At 37.2% G+C, this 18,203-nt stretch overlaps 1 protein-coding gene across 1 annotated transcript; it reads right to left on the reverse strand.

The window, feature by feature from the left end:
* Positions 1 to 1,443: 1,443 nt before the first annotated feature.
* Positions 1,444 to 16,348, reverse strand: LOC127656068 (lysophospholipid acyltransferase 1-like). The gene is made up of 13 exons (XM_052144228.1): positions 16,067 to 16,348; positions 14,993 to 15,138; positions 14,333 to 14,410; positions 12,668 to 12,763; positions 10,448 to 10,503; positions 10,259 to 10,313; positions 8,570 to 8,762; positions 7,395 to 7,587; positions 7,208 to 7,311; positions 6,343 to 6,407; positions 4,157 to 4,289; positions 3,381 to 3,532; positions 1,444 to 1,735 (listed from the first exon to the last, which is right to left on the reverse strand). Exons 1-13 carry the CDS (start codon positions 16,154 to 16,156, stop codon positions 1,612 to 1,614), a joined length of 1,485 nt encoding a protein of 494 aa, XP_052000188.1. The 5' UTR covers positions 16,157 to 16,348; the 3' UTR covers positions 1,444 to 1,611.
* Between the last annotated feature and the right edge of the window lie 1,855 nt (positions 16,349 to 18,203).

An 18,203-nucleotide genomic window follows, 5' to 3' on the forward strand; every position in this document is an offset into this window, starting at 1 on the left:
TAAACTTAAAATGTATTGTTCTCTTACAACTAATATTTAGTTGTCATTTTGAAATAATTTTTTGCTCAAAAGAGCCCACACCCATGTGTCTTTGATATTATCCCCCAAAATAGTTAGCAACGTAAATATGTTTAGTCCCAATTAATTCATTCAAAAACATGTAATATGTTTATTTAGGGATCACCATCCAAAAATACATATACTAATAACTGCCCTCTACACATTTGATTAATCATACAGTTGATCTTTGCAGTAGTATTTGCATTCATAGGAACCGTTCAGTACAGCATTTTCATTTCACATTGTCAAAATGCACATGCAAAATGCAAATACAAAATTGAATCGAAACATCAGTGCAAACAATCATATCAAAAACATTCTCTTGTGGTGTCAATATCGGCATAAAGTCATCACACAGCTACACCCTAAATAAATACAAATTAGGTCATATTAAATTACAATTAAGGATACTTTCATCCATCTAGCACTCAGTTAAACCATTTAAAATGCCCTTACACAAGGGCAGCATTAATTTACTTAGTAAAGGTGTCACATATTCGCCTCCTCTCTTCATACACATACCGTACCGTTCAGCATGACTCAAACTGAGCCTCATCTGTGCCTGAGGACCAATGCTCTACACTGCAAAAAACATTTCTTCATCAGTATTTGTCTTGTTTTAGAATTTTAAAACATCCTTAAAAATAGAAATATTTACTTGAAAAGCAAAATGTCATTCGATATCTAAGATAAGTCTTGTTTTCAGAGAAATCTAGCAAGATCTAGTGGGATTTATGCTTTAAACAAGAATTTTTCAAATAAAAAAAATTAATACAATTATTTCTCTTACACACGTTGCAACTTTTGTTTTCTTGTTTTAAGCATGAAGCTCACAACATTTGATAACATTTCTCAGAAAACAGGACTTTATATCTTGTCTTTTTGTTTCCAAGTAAATGTATCTTTTTTAAAAGATGTTTAGATATTTATAGATAACAGGAAAACAAGACAAAAATTATGACTAAGAAATTTATTTTTTAGCATGTAGTTCCTGCATTTGAGCAAAAGTGTGTGTTTATGTGTTCCCATGACGAGAGCATCCCTGGCAAGTAATGCTGTGTGTGTGTGTGTGTGTGTGTGTGTGTGTGTGTGTGTGTCTGTGTGTCTGTGTGTGAGCGTGTATTTATCATTTTGTGAAGACCAAATGTCCCCATAAGGATAGTAAAACCCGAAATGTTTGACATTGTGTGGACAATTTGTCGGTCCCCATGAGGAAAACAGCTTATAAATTATACTAAATTATGTTTTTTGAAAATGCAAAAAGGTTTTCTGTGAGGGTTAGAATATATAGTTTGTACAGTATAAAAATCATTATGTCTGTGGAAAGTCCCCATAAAACATGGAAACCCAACGTGTGTGTGTACAGCTTAGTGCCGGCTGCCAGCAAGTGAAGGCCCGTCTGAGCTCTTTGTATTTGCTTCACACAGAGTGGCCTTTGTCCATCCATGCCTCTGCTCTCTCCGTCCACACACACACACACACACACACACACACACACACACACACACACACACACACACACACACACACACACACACACATCAGAAGGGTTCAGTCCTCTTTCACATTATTGTTGGCATGTCGGGCACTGCTTTCAGGCTTGGAGCCCCTGGGTTTGCTGGGCAGGAGGAGCATAGCCAGAATGCTGATGATGTGCACATGAAAGTACATTGACCTGAAGGACGGAGAAGAAACTAAGAGATCAGATTACCAGCACAAACTACATCATGAATCCTCTGTTATTTCACTGCATGAAAACATTTAAAGAGAAATGTTACTAAAAACAAGTTTGGGTCGACACAAAAATCTGAAAAACAACAAAAAAACAACCAAAAGACTAAAACAAAACAAATACTGTAATACTTATAATCAAAAAGATAACATTTTGCATAAAGAACATTTCTATTTCAGGACCATTTCAAGCCTTCCTTCACAAACTCTAATTACAGTAATGCATTTGAGTGTTTTACTTTTGAGTTTCTTTTGCAATTCCATTATTCTCAATGGTGATTCTTATAACTTTAATATAGCAATTTTATTACATTACAAATATGCTGTTTTACAATGCTTTACAAAAGTAAGCATACGTTAAGCAAGACAGTGCAAATACTACCTCGATGTAAAGTTTAAATAAATCATTTAATGGGCTATATAGCATTGATTTTTCAGTAATAAACATTATATTATTGATATTTATTGTGCTTATTTGTAATGAATATAATGTAAAAATACTAATTCTAATTGGGTGGCTTCTCAATTTCAGGTATCATTCCACTGTGAAATCAAGCAATGTTTTTAATGTACCATGTTACAACGAATGATTTTAAGGTCGCTGGATTTGAGAACATTTGGTTCAGAGTTGAGTTTGATGATATTGGTGGGAAGTAAAAATTATTTTATAAGCATAATTTACATAGCCCTTTGTTTTCAGAGATGTTAGTGAAATAATTTAAACTTATTACTTTTGAAAGAAGAACAATTCTGACCCCAAAGTCGAAGTCTAATTTATTAAGTGTTTTCCGTACTAATTCTATGTTTTAAAGGGATAGTTCGGCCAAAAATTTAAATTCTCTCATCATTTACTGACCCTCATTCCATCCCAGATGTGTATGACATTCTTCTGCTGAACACAAACAAAGACTTTTATACAAATATTTCAGTTCTGTAGGTCCATACAATGCAAGTGAATGGTGACCAGCACTTCCAAGCTCCACAAATACCATAAAGGCACCATAAAAGTAATCCATATGACTCCAGAGGTTAAATCCATGTCTTCAGAGGCAATATGGTAGGCGTGGGTGAGACAAATCAACATTTAAGTCCTTTTTTACTATAAATTCTCCTCCCTGTCCAGTAGGTGGCGATATGCATGAATAATACGTACAAAAGTAAAAAAGGATTGAAATATTGATCTGTTTCTCACCTAAAGTGATTGCATCACTTCATATATTAAACCCCTGGAGACGTATGAATTAATTTTATGCTGCCTTTGTGTGATTTTTGGAGCTTCAAAGTTCTGGCCACCATTCACTTGCATTGTATGAACCTACTGAGTTGAAATATTCTTCTAAAAATCTTTGTTTGTGTTCTGCAGAAACAAGTGTCATACACATCTGGGATGGCATGAGGGAGAATAAATGATGAGAGCATTTTCATGTTTGGGTGAACTATAACTTTAATTCTGACTAATAGCAAACTGTGGTCCCTTCCTTTCCTGTCTAGTTGGTTTTTCTTTGCCAGAATAAACTGCCACTTTGATCACACTTTATGTCAATAGTGAAAACTATGAATTTGCAAGACGAGCAGACATGAGTGTGTACCTGTAATACTGCATGGTAGGCTCCACTGCCAGCAGAAGAAATGGCATTACAGTGTAGCAGATAGTCAGCTGAGTGGCAGCCCACGTCACCACATCATAGCAGAACTTGAGCTGGTGGGAAGACAAAAAATACTGCCGGAAATTTCTGCGCACCTGGTGACACGACAACAAAACAAACGGCAATAAAGGAGTGAGTGTTCGGCGGGTGTGGCTGAGAATAATGAGAGATAAACTAGTCATGTGACAGTGATTCATAAAAATATGTAAGATACACCTATACATGTGGTGTGAAAGGAAACAGAAAGACATTGCGAGATAAAGAGTGATCATTTGTGTACTGGAGTGTATTTGCAGAATGTGTGTTACAGTATACATTATGTGTCATGACTGACAGAGAATGCAGGAAAACCAGCGCACAGCACAAGCTGCAGATGTGAATGGCATAAACTATTGTTCAAATGTCTGGAATTACTGAAACCGTTTTGTTGTTTTGGAAAGATTTTTTTTTTTGTGCAAAAAACAACAACAAAAAAATAATAATAAACAAATAAATGTTTTTGAAAGAAATTGATACTATATTTTGACAATGTAATAGAGTGCTAATAAATCTTTCTTTAATTCTACACTTCTTATTTACCAGTTTCAAATGTGGCTCTTTCTCTCTCTCTCTTTGTGTGTGTGTGTGTGTGTGTGTGTGTGTGTGTGTGTGTGTGTGTGTGTGTGTGTGTGTGTGTGTGTGTGTGTGTGTGTGTGTGTGTGTGTGTGAGAGAGACTTACAGCACGGGATGCAAAGGTGATGGGTATAGCTGTGATGAAGGTAAAGTAGTATCCTGGGTAAACTCCGTGCCACATGGCTGACAGCACAAACGTGAGGGGCGTACGGTAATGAGGCACTCGATCATAACACACACTGAAGCACAGCAGAGGCAAGGAGGTCAATAAATATCCTTTAGATAAGATTAAAATTTATGTCTAAGGGGTGGGCAGTATGATACATTTTTTCCAGGAAAGTAAACTTAAAAATGGTTTATATTTTAAAGGGATAGTTCACCCAAACATGAACATTTTAACATTTTCTCACCTTAATGCCATCTCAGATGTGTATAACTTTCTTTCTTCTTTTGGGAATATTACAAATATTTCAGCTCTGTTGGTTCAAACAATGCAAGTGAATGGTGGCCAGAAATTTGAGGCTCCAAAAAGCACATGAAGGCAGGATATAAAGTACGACTCCAGTGATGTCTTGAGAAGTGATATGATAGGTGTGGGTGAGAAACAGGTCAATATTTAAGACCTTTTTTTTTTTTTACTACAAATTCTCCTCCCTGTCCAGTAGTTGCATGAATAATGTGAATGGCCAAAAACAAAAGAAGAAAGTGAAAGTGGAGATTTATAGTAAAAAAAAGAAATTACATTTGTTTCTCACCCAAACCGATCGCTTCTGAAGATATGGATTAAACCACTGGAGTCTTATGGATTACTTTTATGCTGCCTTTATGTGCTTTTTGGAGCCTCAAAGTTCTGGCCATTGTAAGGACCTACAGAGCTGAGATATTCTTATAAAAATCTGTTTGTGTTCAGCAGAAGAAAGAAAGTCATACACATCTGGGATTGCATGAGTGTGAATAAATGATGAGAGAATTTTCATTTTTGGGTGAACTGTTCCTTTAAGAGACATGTGGTAATGACTATTTTTGGATTATCACGCTTTACAGATGTATTTTTTTATTTGGAACTTGACGAAGGCAAATCAAAAGATATAAGTCATAGTAAATACATTTAAAGTCTGGCATTACACACACATGTGACTGCACAGGTGATACATCTGAACCACTGCATGCCACCCAGACCTACTGTGTATATATATATATATATTATAGCTGATCTTCACATCTAGTCTAAGACTAGTTCTTTCAGTAGACAGAATGTTTGATACTTTCCTCTTAAACATTTTCTCCTTAAATTCGGCATGAAATAAAATGTCACCCTATCTATTTTCTAAATGCATGTTACTGATCTTATTGTGAACGATTCATCCATGAATAAGTTTAATTTATTTGATCTCGTAATCTTTAATCAAAATGTAATAACTTGATCTTCCGTGAAACAACAGACTTCTCTCTGGTGACGCATGCATGACTTCTGAGACCGTCAATTTGCACATCTTATCATGTGGCTCGCTGTGCATGACACTGTTGAGACTCACAGCATGTGGAGACTCACGCTACTCTCCATGATCCACACACAACTTACCACTAATCGCAACCACAAGTACGTTACCCTATGTGACTCTACCCTGCCTAGCAACCAGGCCAATTTGGTTGCTAATGAGACCTGGCTGGAGTCACTCAGCATGCCCTGGATTCGAACTTGTGACCCCGGGGTGGTAGTCAGTGTCAATACTCATTTGTTATCTTGGGATCCACAGCACGAGTAAGTGTTTTTTTCCCTTTATATTTAGTGTATTGTGATTCAAAGCCTTAAAATATTGATATCTTTTACTCACAACTTTTTTACCGGCAACAGCCTCTTCGTGAGCAAAGACCGCAATGTGCTTGTGCGTTTATGTTGTCAGTTTGATCATAAATGTGTTGAAATTACCAATTTCACTGATAACAGGCTCTGATTCGAGCAACAGGTGTGTGTGTGTGTGTGTGTGTGTGTGTCCACTGCAAACTCGCATTCAGATCTGCCTCTGTTCCTCTATGCAACGGCCACATTTTCATAATCCAGTCAACAATCGATGGATGAACTCAAATCGCTGCCCTACATTTTTTTCTTGTTCGATGAGCTGTTTCACTCGGAAATACGTCACAATACAGAAGTAAAGGTGGTTGCAACTTCAGTTTCATGCCGACTTTAAAACATCAAAAACACAGAGGTACACAGAATCTTGCACTAAAATGAATAGCAACAGATCAGCTAATATATGATGGAAATATTCAAAATAACATTTAAAACACCTTTTCAGCCACAAAGCAGTCTGTATATTCCAGTTGTCGATGAATGATTTGAAACTAGTCGCTGTCTGTGGGCAGAAAGAAGATTGCTTTTAAATTCAAGGTATGACAGATCCACAGCAGAGTATGTGAGTGGAGCGGAGCAACAATTTCCCCTCCGCACTCAAAGCATTCTTTAATCACTCCGGGTTGCCCATTTCCCACTCCTCGCTCGCTCCATGCTCCTGGATTAGAGAAACCCCACTCTGTGTTCGCTCAATGGCAAAATTAGCGTCTAACTACCTCTCCACTAAAGTTATTTCAGTATGCTTTATAATATCACAACCATTCCATGAAGAAGATGTATTAAATAAAAAATAAATAAACAATACTAGAAAAAAAAATGACCAGGATGAAAACAAAACATTAAATTAAATGAATAAATGACCAAAAAAACATAATTAGGTCTATGTATTATTGCCTAGTTGTTCCCTATTATTTTCTATTATTGAACTTCCTTTAATTAACACTGATCTATAATTCTATGAATGAATAATTCTGTCTTTTAGGATTTCACAACAAATGTTTGATCATTGCAATCACCTCCCCACCCATGTTCTCCTTCACCGTCCCATCATTCATTTTCACTATATGCCAGGGCCGTTTACAGGTGTTGTGCCAGTGATGGAGCATTAGTGGTGCTCTCTTGGAGCGAGAGAAAACAATGACGCTCCAATTGTTTAAAAACCTGCTCCTCGCTCCAGGCAAAATCACACCACTCTGCTTCCGCTACCACTCCACTCATATACTCTGACCCACAGCCCTTGAGTGACGTTAGAAAATGCAGCACTGGAAACATTTGTTTTGCAGTTTGTAAAGTAGAACGCACCTCAATCTGCCAGATATGAACGTTGGAGACGAGGTCCCAGGACACTTGCCCTCTCTCGTCCACATTGCTGATTCCAAACCCTGCTGCGTTATGAACGGCATCCGCTGTACATAGAAAAATGTGTACATTTAATTTAATGCTGAATTTAAATTGCTGAAAGTCTCGATTTCTGCTACAATCCACTCACCGAGAGTCCATGCAAAATAGAACTTGGGTCTGGCTGCCTGGATGGAAATGAAGGCATAGGCCAATCTGCTGATGAAAGAGGCCTTGTTGATGAATTGTGGGTCCACATTGTAGTTTATGGGGAATGCTTTGGTGATGATGAAGAACCAGAGCAGAGAGCCAGTGCACACAAGCAGCTTTTTAATCACTGGCCTCTGTGAAAAACAGCAGTAATTCATCTCATGAAGGAAATTAACTCTCAAACACTTTGAGAGATATGCTTGACAACTCTGTGCCATTGTAGTTTAATCACAACATATTGCATATCACAATTACAGAACCACAGAAACCTCAAATGTTCAAATTATTTCAGTAATTATGACAACTAGTAACACAATATTATTGCTACAAATAAACATACAGAACAAAAGACACATTTAAAGGAATAGTTGACCCAAAATATGACAATTCTGTTATTATGTACTCACCCTCATGCCGTTCCAAACCTGTATGACATTCTTCCATTGAACCCAAGCGGCTGAAGCTGCCAAGGTCCAACCATGACAAAGAAAGCACCATAAAAGTACAGTTTTGTTTTTTGCATTCAACGGAAGGCAGAAGTTAAACAGGTTTGGAACAACATAAAGCTGAGCTAATGATGACAGGGTGAACTATTCCTTTAAATTACCTACTTATTGCCCTGATATAAATGCCAAAATCACACTATTCTTAAAAGGATAGTTCACCCAAAAAATTCTGTCATTACTTACCCTCATTTCACTTCAGATTTGCTTTTTGTTCTTTTGTTGACACAAAGCTATCGTATGGCTTCAGAAAACTTGGAATACAGCATCATAGTGAGTCATATGGACATCTTTTGAGATGATTTTGTGGGTTGTTTTTGTTCATTTTAAAGCTTGACAAACATGGCCACTATGAACTGTTGTTGCAGGGAAAAGAGCTGCATGAAGATGCTTCAAAAAACCTCATTGTGTGTTCCATGGCCAAAATGGTTTTGAATGACATGAGGGCAAATACGTAATGACCGAATTTTCATTTTTAGGTGTACTACTCCTTTAATGAATTGTTTACTCTCAAGAGTGTTTGTGAACTACTGTGATGGGTCTCTTGCCCAGTCCTGAGTGAAAGGCTTTATTTCAAAGGGAACATTTGGATGAATCTGTCTTTGTGGCTCACCACAGGCGATGGCTCGGGCACTCTGTCCCAGCCGTTCTGCTGCGGGCTGCTGGCTTTCACTCTCCTCAGCCTGTGATGAGCATGCTGGCCCTGTATAAACTCCATATAGTCTTTAAAGTTACTGCAGGGCCCCACCAGGACACTCAGGAAATTTATATTGTAGCTTAGGTACTCCAACAGTGATGGCTTTGAGCTGTAGGTACAGCAAATAGATTATGTTTCACAAAAGTTTACACAAATAATAATAATAATTTAAGACTTTGGTTTTGCCCTCTTCTTTGAAATATGGTGATGAAATTAGTGTTATGACTTCTTTGGCCAAACTTCTATGTTTATTTAGTCTGTCTGTCTTTATTTGGTCTATTTTTAGATTGTTAAAGTGATAGTTCAAAGGGAAAGACCCAAAACAAATTATTCTCTCATCATTTACTCACCCTCCTGCAGTCCCAGATGTGTATGATTTTCTTTCACAGAGATTTTTAGAAACATATTTCAGCTCTGATGGCTCTCAAAATGCAAGTGAATGGTGGCCAGAACTTTGAAGCTCCAAAAAGCACATGAAGGCAGCATAAAAGTAATCCATATGACAGTGTTTAAATCCATATCTTCAGAAGTGACATGAATAGGTGTGGTTGAGAAACAGATCAACATTTAAGTCCTTTTTACAATAAATTCTCCTCCCTGCACACAAATAATGCGAAACGCCAAAAACATAAGAAGAAAAAATGTTAAAGTGAAGATTTATAGTAAACAAATACTTAAATATTGATCTGTTTCTCACCCACACCTATCATATTGCTTGTGAAGATTTGGATTTAACCACTGAAGTCGTACGGATTACTTTTATGCTGCCTTTATGTGCTTTTTGGACCTTCAAATTTCTGTCATACACATCTGGGATGGCATGAAGCGGAGTAAATGATGAGAGCGTTTTCATTTTTGGGTGAACTATCCCTTTAAGCAGTATGCTAACTCATATTGGTTACATTTATGTTTGAACTTTGAAAGTAAAAGCCCCACTAAAAGTGAGAACCCCCATATAGTGACCACGAGGAAGGTAACCCACGTGACTCTACCCACCCTAGCAACCGGGCAAATTGTTTGCTTAGCACTTAGATTCAAACTTGCGAATTCAGGGGAGGTAGTCAGTGTCTCCCCAAAATTTGTATTGAAATGTAAACTTCCTTTGTAATTAAAGGTGTTGTTACAGGTACTTTTTCAGGCCTGACCATATGTATAGATTCCATGATAAAATGCCACTGAGCTCAAGGCTTTTATGAACACAAAGTTTTTACATCAATGTTAAGTTAACTTGCTGAAACATTTGGCATTCAACCAATTGTTACAAACTGACAAGCCTTATCTTATGCTTTAATTCAGTGGTGGGCCTCAATCTAAAAAATGTGTTTTTCAGATCTGTTCTGATTGGGTCAGGGACTGCAGGAAAACACTTTGTTTAAAATGCTAATTATACAATGGAATTAACCACATAACCATGTAAAGTTAGGACAGGAACAATTACAATTTTTTACAAAAAACGAGTCCTGAAGCAAAATCAGTTGAGAATATCTGCTTTAATTTATCATGCGTTGCATTTACGTCAGAAAAACTGTATTTGCACAGTCATATAGAGGTAAGGCAAATATTTGTGGTTACAGGTGAGATAAGAGGGTTTAAAAATATTCCTACTGTACTGCCATACGCCTCTGATCCTCCTTCAGTTCCTCCTGCTTTCGACACATTCCTGAAACGTGCAGAACAACGAGAACTTCCTCAGCTGAAACACTGAACTGGTTTTTAGGAAGCTCAGGGAGGCCTACTGCTAGGCTACATATTTATAGGTGATTTTACTGGTAGACGAGTGCAATGATTTCTTACCGTCATGCACCTGAAAGGCGAGTGTGGTGATCTTCTGTGTTATTATCATCATAGGACTGAAAAACAGAAGACATAGAACGAGTATGATGACAAGAACTATCCCTTTAAAGTGATCAACTACACCTGTGGCTACTCTGCTGGAAAACTTGTGTAAAATTATGGGAATGGACTTAACACATACACTAAAATGGACCTTGGCAAAAATGCCAAACTGTCCCTTACATTTGAAATAAATAACACAGTTATCTCGCTCTCATTGGCTGCACACAGTCTCTGGAATGCAGTAAAAGACAGTAGCTATGAGACAGAGCGTGAAAGATTGCTCTGGTTCTGGGAAGAAACGGTAAATAAACAGGCAAACGAGTTCAACAACCTAATATGATTCAGCTGATGTGACCCATGACTCTTCGCCAGACAAACCCCACTCTGAGAGACGTGACTGAGAGGCGTCAACAGCATGGGCAGGTACACTGCATTACTTCATGTTATCTCTCAGTCCTATTTATCCAAAGGTGTGTTAAAACCCCTCAGCAGAGGAAAACCAACAGAACTAGTAGATAAGAAACTAAGCCAAGCCCTAGGGAGAGGCCAAATTGACAGAAACGTAGGTGTGCAAGTATATGGGAGAATTTGTATGTAAGATAGTTTGTTAGAACTTGTCACATAAATTGAGTAAATAATCCTTAAAGGAATATTTTGGGTTCAATCAACAGCATTTGTGGCATAATGTTGAATACCACAAATGTTGAATTAAAAAAAAGGAAAAATCTGGGTTACAGTGAGGCACTTATAATGAAAGTGAATGAGGCCAAATCATAAATGTTAAAAAACTCATTGTTTCAAAAGTATAGCCACAAGGCATAAGCAATATGCATGTAATTGTGGTTTAAGTGTGATAAAACCACTTACCGGTACTACCCTTTTCTGTGTACAGTTATAGCCAATTTTGCAACTTCGTTGGCATGACGATGTAGTGTAATCAAACCCTAAAATGACGATTTAAACAACATTACACTGGAAATAATACATGAGTTTTAACAGAAGAATTAATGCAAGTGCTTTTTATAAAATTATAAGCTACAAATTACCTCCTTTAACCCCTCCAAAATTTGGCCCCATTCACTTCCATTGTAAGGGCCTCACTGTAACTTCGATTTTTGCTTTTTATAACTGAAGCCCTGACATTTCAACTGACCTAAATCCATAAAAAACTAGCCTCCCACTACCCATCAACCTCTTCAATGGCCACAATTAACTATTACTCAACCATTAAATGCCCTTAAGTTAACTGCTGCAAATTTGTTGGTGTTGGCCTAAAAACAAATTCCTTAGAACTTTGGTTCTCCACTGGTGGATCACACTTCAAAAGTGGGTTATGATTGAAACAGAAGGGAGGAAAAAACCCAATGCAAAATAACAATAAAATGTAATGCAACTAACCATATAAATATGCACAGTTCGGATGGCAAAATAAATAGGTTTATTCATTTTTCAAATGGAAGAGAAAACACTTCCCATTCCGTTTGCTGTTGACGCCAAAGACTATGTGTCCAATCCAAGTCTATGGTATTTAACCTCAAACTCATCTGTTACTTAGTAGTAGACAGATCCCAACATTGACAGGTTGGGTGACATGCTCTTAAAAACCATGAACAAAACTATGCATGACAACAGAAAATATTAGCCTTACTACATCAAATATGGATTCACTTGTAAACAGATATTGTGTTGGGTCCTCACCTGATGTCCAATATAAATTGAGTCCAGAACCAAAACCAGTTGAGAACAACAGCCCCTCACCTCTGAACAGGGACGGAGAAAAGGCCCCGGGGACAATTACCTCAAAGGGCCCCCCACCAAAAGATGTTGACCGGTGGTTCGTTTTAATGCCCAAAAGTTGTTGGGTTTCGTTTTTATTGTTGATGGGTTTTGGATCGCCAAAATGGATCGTGCAACCTTAAAGACCAGGGCCCCCTCGGGTAGTCAAGGGCCCCTGGACATTGGCCCAATTGGTAATCCATCCCTACCTCTGAGATCGACTCCACCCATAAAGTTTCCAATCCGACACTTTGATTAAAGTCCTTAATTTGGAGTTATGGACTCTTGGGAGTTTCATAATGTCTACTTCATCTTTACAAATGCATCCTTGCGGATCAACATTTAGCAACTCACTGAATTAGCCTAGACTGGAGAAGGAAATGACAGTTATGAAATCCTCACCCTGAGAAATCCGTGGACAGAATGCCATAGTTGAATATGAAGACTCTACTGACTTGGCATAATGTGAGGTATCCAACTGCTGCAATCATTGTATACCTGAAATAAGAACGTGAAGAGTTTCAATGTTTCAACAGCAGAAACTGAAGTTGCTAGGTTTCTGGGGACCAGTTAATGAGTAAACGAAATTGACACCATTAGTTCTGCACGGTTGTGACCAAAGACTCATTATCCATGAACTTTTGGAATATACAATTCTAATGTGAGTGTAACAAAAGCACCTCAGTGGCGACAAAAGCCTCTTTTCCACCATTTGGCTGAACTGTTCTTGTTGCGAAACTGTTCTATTCAGTGCCCATCCGGGCCAGCCAGCAGAGTTACGGATCTTTTTTCCACTGTGATGCTGAAAACGGACTTCGAATTTACAAAGAAATACGTCAGTCGTTACCTTGGTAGCGCAAGAGTTTAAGGACCACGTGAGAAGTGTGTTTACTTTGCCCAAATAATGCACTTGGTCAGCTACAGAGAAAAAACAAGTAACCTTGGTAACTGACAAGTGACCAATCGTGAGTAGCGACATCACTACAGATATTCCACCAGAACAGTTGAGCATGGTTGTCTAACCGCTGAGAATTCTGAATCATGGTCAGGTGGAAAAGCTACTGTAACCATTCCTCACTGTGCTCAGAACTGTTCGGCCCGATGGTGGAAAAGACACTTAAATATTTTTTAAACACTTTATGTTGGAATAGGACTTGGGTGTCATCAGTTTAATAATGGTGCTTCAAACTGCACATACGAAAGCATTCACACTAATCTTCCAACTGTATTAATATGTAAATCTAGACTGTCTACAGTTTGTGTACCAGTCTTGATTCTTTTTTGAGGGTGCTGGGCTCAACAATAAGGAAGGTCTGATGGCCTAAGGCCAGTGTAAGAGAGTTTCGGGCCAGTTGGCAGGTGTAACCAAGCTAACATTATCTACAAGGTTCCCAGACCTTTTGACCAGTAAATTTCCATGAATGTTACTTTTTCCCCCAGTTGTTTGGTTTACTGAATAAGAGTTTTTTCATTTTATATTAATTGCACTAGGGTTGCACAATTAATTGTATTTTAACCATAATCACAGTTTCTGCCTCTAACAGTAAATTAAGCATAATCGTCTGCAGTATTTGTGAGCAAGAAAGCAAATTAGCAGTCAGCTAAAGTTGCAAATTGTTGTTCATTATCATTATGGGCTGTGTATATGGATGACAGAGCAAATCACAAGCTCTTCAGAAGTTCAATTTCACCTCAACTGAGCAATTACTCTTCAAAAGTTCTTCTTTCAAGCATGCTCTGAAATATGTAGCCACGTGTTGTATGTTCTGTTTGTAATAGAGCTAAACGATTTGGACAAAGAATTCGAATTGCAATTATTTTGAAAAACTTTGCGATTCTGCTATTTTTATCTGCGATAACAGGTCAGCACACTGTAGCACGCTACATTATAAAAATGTTTAAAAAAAAAAAGCTAACACCAGTTCAATTTTGCTCTATTCATCAGATTCCACAAAAATCCACCATATCCTTTAACACTACTTTAAACAACCTGCCACACCACAAAAAATGGTTCAAATGCTTTTAGTGATGAGTAGACAATGCTGCACAAGAAAACTCATTGCTCACCTGTGAACATTGTGGAGGCTGGCTTTGAGCATAATTCCATAGCAAGCCAAAACCAGGATGAAGATGTGTACTGCAAACCTGTAAAGGCAAGATCATATGGTGCGATCAAAGAAAAACTGATTTTAGGTTTCAACAAAATTAACATCTCTGTTCTTTGGCCATGGTATGACATCATCCTGAGTCAGCAGTCAGTAGACCCTGACAGCTTGAGCGTACATCAACAGACAAGGGAGTGGAACAGGATTACATCTTATCCATCTATTTACAAAACAGTTACCGACTGCCAAGAATGTCACCTGCAAAACAAATTTCAAACGTTTCACAGTGCTGCAAATCCAATGCAAGAAACATCCGTAATAATAAAAGTACCATGGTATTACCATGTTTTTGGACATGTACCATGGTAATTCCTTAAAAAAATAGCACATGAATTTTGTAATCATTCAGTACGATGGTTTTATCAAATAAAAACACGACCAGTCCATCGTTAGGACACATCTGACACATTTAAAATTTGGTAAAACCCATCAATTCATGGACCAGGCCATATAAGCATTATTGACACAGAGGGGGACACGTTCTTCCTACAAATTTCAAATTAGTTGTGGATCAATATGTGTTTTTATATTTAGCCCCATTATAAAAGTGTGTCTCTCTAACCAGCCAAAGCAAAACATGATGATTGAAGCTCCAAGGAGGGCAGCGACAGCATGTCGAATCTCAATGCTGGCATGCTGAGGATTGAGATAGAGTCGAAACCAGAATGCAGCTGCTAGTCCAAACACCTGACATGCAATGAAATTCACCTGAAAAGAAGGCAAACATGGTACATATGAAATAAAATACAGGATAAACATGATTATTAATTTTACATGAGCAGAACCAATGAGAAAGCACCATTGAGTTAAAATGACACCATGATGCAAAGTTCCCAGATAGCACTGTCTTAGAAACTTTTATCATTTTAAATGTTTGTAAATGTGATCTTTTTAATATTTTTAGCTGATGTTAATTAGATTGCGATGCTTTCCGGATGAAAAAAATCTAAAACAGATATCTCAGAGATGTACGTGGGCTTTCAGGGTTAAATGTCACCAATCCAGAACATTCCTCTTTTTTTTTTTTTTGGTGCTCATGTTCTGTTTGGGGTCTGAGATACCCCAATGCCCTTTGAAACATAAAAAAAAAAAAAAAAAAAAAAATATATATATATATATATATATATATATATATATATAATAATAACTAGCATTGAAGCATCAGGTTGATCCACAATGACTTTTCCTAGTCATATGAGAGTTTATTCTAAATTAAATTTCAACTTGATGATCTTGATCACAAATCCATCTTGGAAAATGTTGATTTCCTTTTGTTTAGGGTCTCAGAGACCCAAGATATTAATATATTTATAACATTACTAGATCTGATTGGTGTACATACTGTAACAGTCCATTCTTGCCTATTCAGATTTTGTTTTATTCTGGATTTATTTAATTGTATATCAAAATGTCCCAAAACAGAAGTGGTATTACTAGACACACTCCTTTGTAATACAAAAGAAGGTTAAGGCTGCAATTATAGCTGTCAAAGGGGCTTTTATTAGGTGAGGGGAACATACACTATTGAACGAATTTGAAAGGAAAATGACTTTTAATCATAACCCAAATGAAAGTCATATGGCAAAAGCTGGAAGTCTGAAGAGTTTTCAAAGATACTCATTTGTTTTGCAGTTACCTGATCCAAAGGGACTCCAACCAGATCACTGACTGGACTTAACCATGCGCATCCAGTGGTTTTAAACGCGATGTCTGTGTTGACGTCCATTCTACATGCTGAAGATCCCTGTTTCGAGAACTAGACGTCCCTTTGCGCGCTTGTTTCGCCAGACATTACAGGTGAAAGTGTCGCATCGCGTCCAGAGCGTTCAAGTTATATCAGGAGTGCAGCATCTTGGAGGGGTTTTGCGTCGAGGACAGAAACTTCAGCTCTCTTCTTTTTCACTGATAGAAAGTTGGATGTGTTGAAACAGATTGTCAAGGCGGGGTTGATGGAGCTGTCAGATGGGCGTGTATGTGCTGAAATCTCACCCTCCCACAACTCACTTCAGACAGGGGCGTAGCAGTCATTTTAAAAGTGGGGGGGACACAGGTGTCAGTAGGTGGCTGGCACAGACCCAACACTTACAGTGCAGTATTAATATATAACAATATGTATTAACATATATTATAAGTATTATATTAATACATATGCATTATTTACTTTTAATATTTGTAGTATTTTAAAGATTCAAGTATTGCAAATTCATTGCAAATTTTGGCAAAATGAGCTGCAAAAATAAAGGGCATCTTTTGGAGCACTTCTGTTTCACACATGACAATAAAAGACTGAGCACAAGCTGGTCCTGAATAAATGATTTAATCAATCACAATAATGACAATTGTGCATGTGCACAATTTTATTAATACTCTGCTTGTGCATTGTGGGATTTAAATGTATCCAGTTTGCTGGTATTTTGACAATGTTCACCAAATTTCATTCAGAGCCATTCAATGATTTGTTCAGTGATCATTTCTGGTGATGCCAGTGGAGACTAAGTCTACAGACCTACATAAAGATTTTAATAGAGGTTTTATGCATTATAAGAACAAAACAAATCTGTAATTTCCCTACAGTTTGTGAGCTGTTGAGCATGACTTTAATCAAAAGACAACAATAATAGTCTTATAAGAATTATATTGAGTTTCAATAATGTCTGTACTTTTTCATGAATAAAAAAATTGTGTCTACATATCTATTCACTTCAGTAAAATGCCGTCTAAGAACCCAGCAGATCTATCATTTTTCCTGATGTTTGTCGACTGCACCCCAACATAAAAGTACAAAACAGGAGCTGATATTAAAAATAGCTTTTCACATTTAACACAGATCTAGAGACCTGATTAAATTGACAAAAACAACCGATCAAACTATTACCTCACAAACATAATATAAAAATCATAATTTAGTGAAGACTCATGCACTTATATAAACTCCACTTGCAATGTGTGCTTTAAAAAGGATTGTCCTTTGTTTTTTTCTGCCGTGCATTTCGATGCTGCCAATCAAGAACGATGTGCTGATAAATAGTTTATTCATTTAAAGCAACATCAATGGTGATAAAAACATGGATAAATGAGCATTGTTGAAACAAACTTTTGATTAGACTGTCTGACTGACGGTTGGCTGGATGGTCGCTCAATCAGCCCAAAGTAACAAAAAAGTAACAAAACAAAGAATACTGTATACAAATCCACCATTTGGACTCGTTATGGGTTTAGCATAAAAAGTGCAAGGGACCAAATTACCTTTTTAAATAGTAGCGGCTGCTACACTCTTGACATGAACATGCATAAGTTGTCAGAATCTACCGTTTGACCGATCCTAAAACTTTGAGAGAAATGATGAGTAGAGCGAGTATCTTTTCCATTTGATTTAGTCAATGCTTCATTTTAGTGACTTTTATGAAATAAGCTTCATTTTAGAAACTTTTGTTTTTCATTTTTATTGTAGGCCATATGCTATATGTTGTATCGTAATATTGTACTGTATGTATGTATTATTATTGATGTAACATCCATTTAAGTCTATATTTCCTTTGAATGCTCACTTGATGGGTTTAAACAAAGGTATATACAGTTAACAAAATAATTATATACAAATAATTTACAAATTAAGTTGCCATATATTTGGTGCTTTGGTGACATATGTACAGATTTAGATGTGCTTTAGTTATAATGTGGCAGACTTTTGCCCACATTAATCACATAAACCGAGCCATCAAACGCTTTTGAGATTAAAAAGATAAGAAAACCCAAACTCAAACCATTGTCTA

The sequence above is a fragment of the Xyrauchen texanus genome, chromosome 15 (assembly GCF_025860055.1).
Source record: "Xyrauchen texanus isolate HMW12.3.18 chromosome 15, RBS_HiC_50CHRs, whole genome shotgun sequence".
NCBI classification, from domain to species: Eukaryota; Metazoa; Chordata; class Actinopteri; order Cypriniformes; family Catostomidae; genus Xyrauchen; species Xyrauchen texanus.

Bases quoted from the DNA above. Each gene is read 5' to 3' on its own strand.
- LOC127656068 (XM_052144228.1), bottom strand. From the start codon at position 16,156: ATGGACGTCAACACAGACATCGCGTTTAAAACCACTGGATGCGCATGG. The intron at 10,314-10,447 runs GTAAGAAATCAT...TGCACGTTTCAG, and splicing joins CGCCTTTCAGGTGCATGACG to GAATGTGTCGAAAGCAGGAG. The intron at 7,588-8,569 runs GTGAGCCACAAA...TGTTTTTCACAG, and splicing joins TGCCCGAGCCATCGCCTGTG to AGGCCAGTGATTAAAAAGCT.